The sequence below is a fragment of the Corvus brachyrhynchos genome, unplaced genomic scaffold (assembly GCF_000691975.1).
Source record: "Corvus brachyrhynchos isolate BGI_N302 unplaced genomic scaffold, ASM69197v1 scaffold197, whole genome shotgun sequence".
Taxonomy (NCBI): domain Eukaryota; kingdom Metazoa; phylum Chordata; class Aves; order Passeriformes; family Corvidae; genus Corvus; species Corvus brachyrhynchos.
This window is the reverse complement of record NW_008239108.1, coordinates 258,957-259,700: the sequence shown is the minus strand read 5'-3', so window position 1 is coordinate 259,700 and position 744 is coordinate 258,957. Positions and strand designations below refer to the sequence as shown.

The window sequence follows — 744 nt, the reverse complement described above, 5'->3', positions numbered from 1 at the left end:
AAGCCGGACCCCCAGCTCCAGGAGCTGCAGGAGGAGATGGCCGGCCTCAAGAACCACTTCCAGCTGCAGCTGGTGCAGGAGATGAAGAAGGTGATTCCTGGCTGGGAATGGGGCGAATCCAGGGATTGGGACAGGGTTTGGGGCTGGAGGAGCCAGATTCCCTCTCCCAGTCTCTCAAAGTCCAGAGCGTCCTGGCTTGGATTGATGGGATGACAATCCTGGGGAACAGCTCTCTGTGGGATGCAGCCAGGGAGTGGGGCTGGAGTAGGACAAATCCCCCTTCCCACTCCCCCAGATTCCAGGGGGGTTGAAATAAATAGCACAGGGTGCCCAGAGCAGCTGGGGCTGCCCCTGGATCCCTGGCAGTGGCCAAGGCCAGGCTGGACATTGGGGCTGGAGCAGCCTGGCACAGTGGGAGGTGTCCCTGCCATGGCAGGGCTGGCACTGGGGGGGGCTCTGAGGTCCCTTCCCAACCCAACCCATTCTGTGATTCCAAACACACAAATCCCCAAAAAGCCAGGACAGGGAGGTGTCTCAGGCGGGATTCCCAGGGTGGGGAAGGCCCCTTGTTGGTTTGGAGCAGAGCAAGGACCCTGTGTGACCCCAGCTGTGTCCCGCCGTGTCCCCGTGCTGCCCTAACCCCGCCGTGTCCTGCAGACGGCCCAGGCTGAGGAGCAGCTGCGGCAGCGCTCACAGCGCGAGGAGCAGCGCGTGGCCGAGCTGGAGGCCCAGGTGTCCCAGGTG

The 744-nt window shown here is 63.3% G+C and overlaps 1 protein-coding gene across 1 annotated transcript in view; it reads left to right on the top strand.

The window, feature by feature from the left end:
• GCC1 (GRIP and coiled-coil domain containing 1) overlaps window positions 1–744 on the top strand; it is a 6,505-nt gene that overhangs the window by 3,120 nt on the left and 2,641 nt on the right. Inside the window, 2 exon segments of the mRNA XM_008637710.2 lie at window positions 4–90; window positions 658–741. Of these exon segments, the coding sequence (XP_008635932.2) occupies window positions 4–90; window positions 658–741 (171 nt within the window).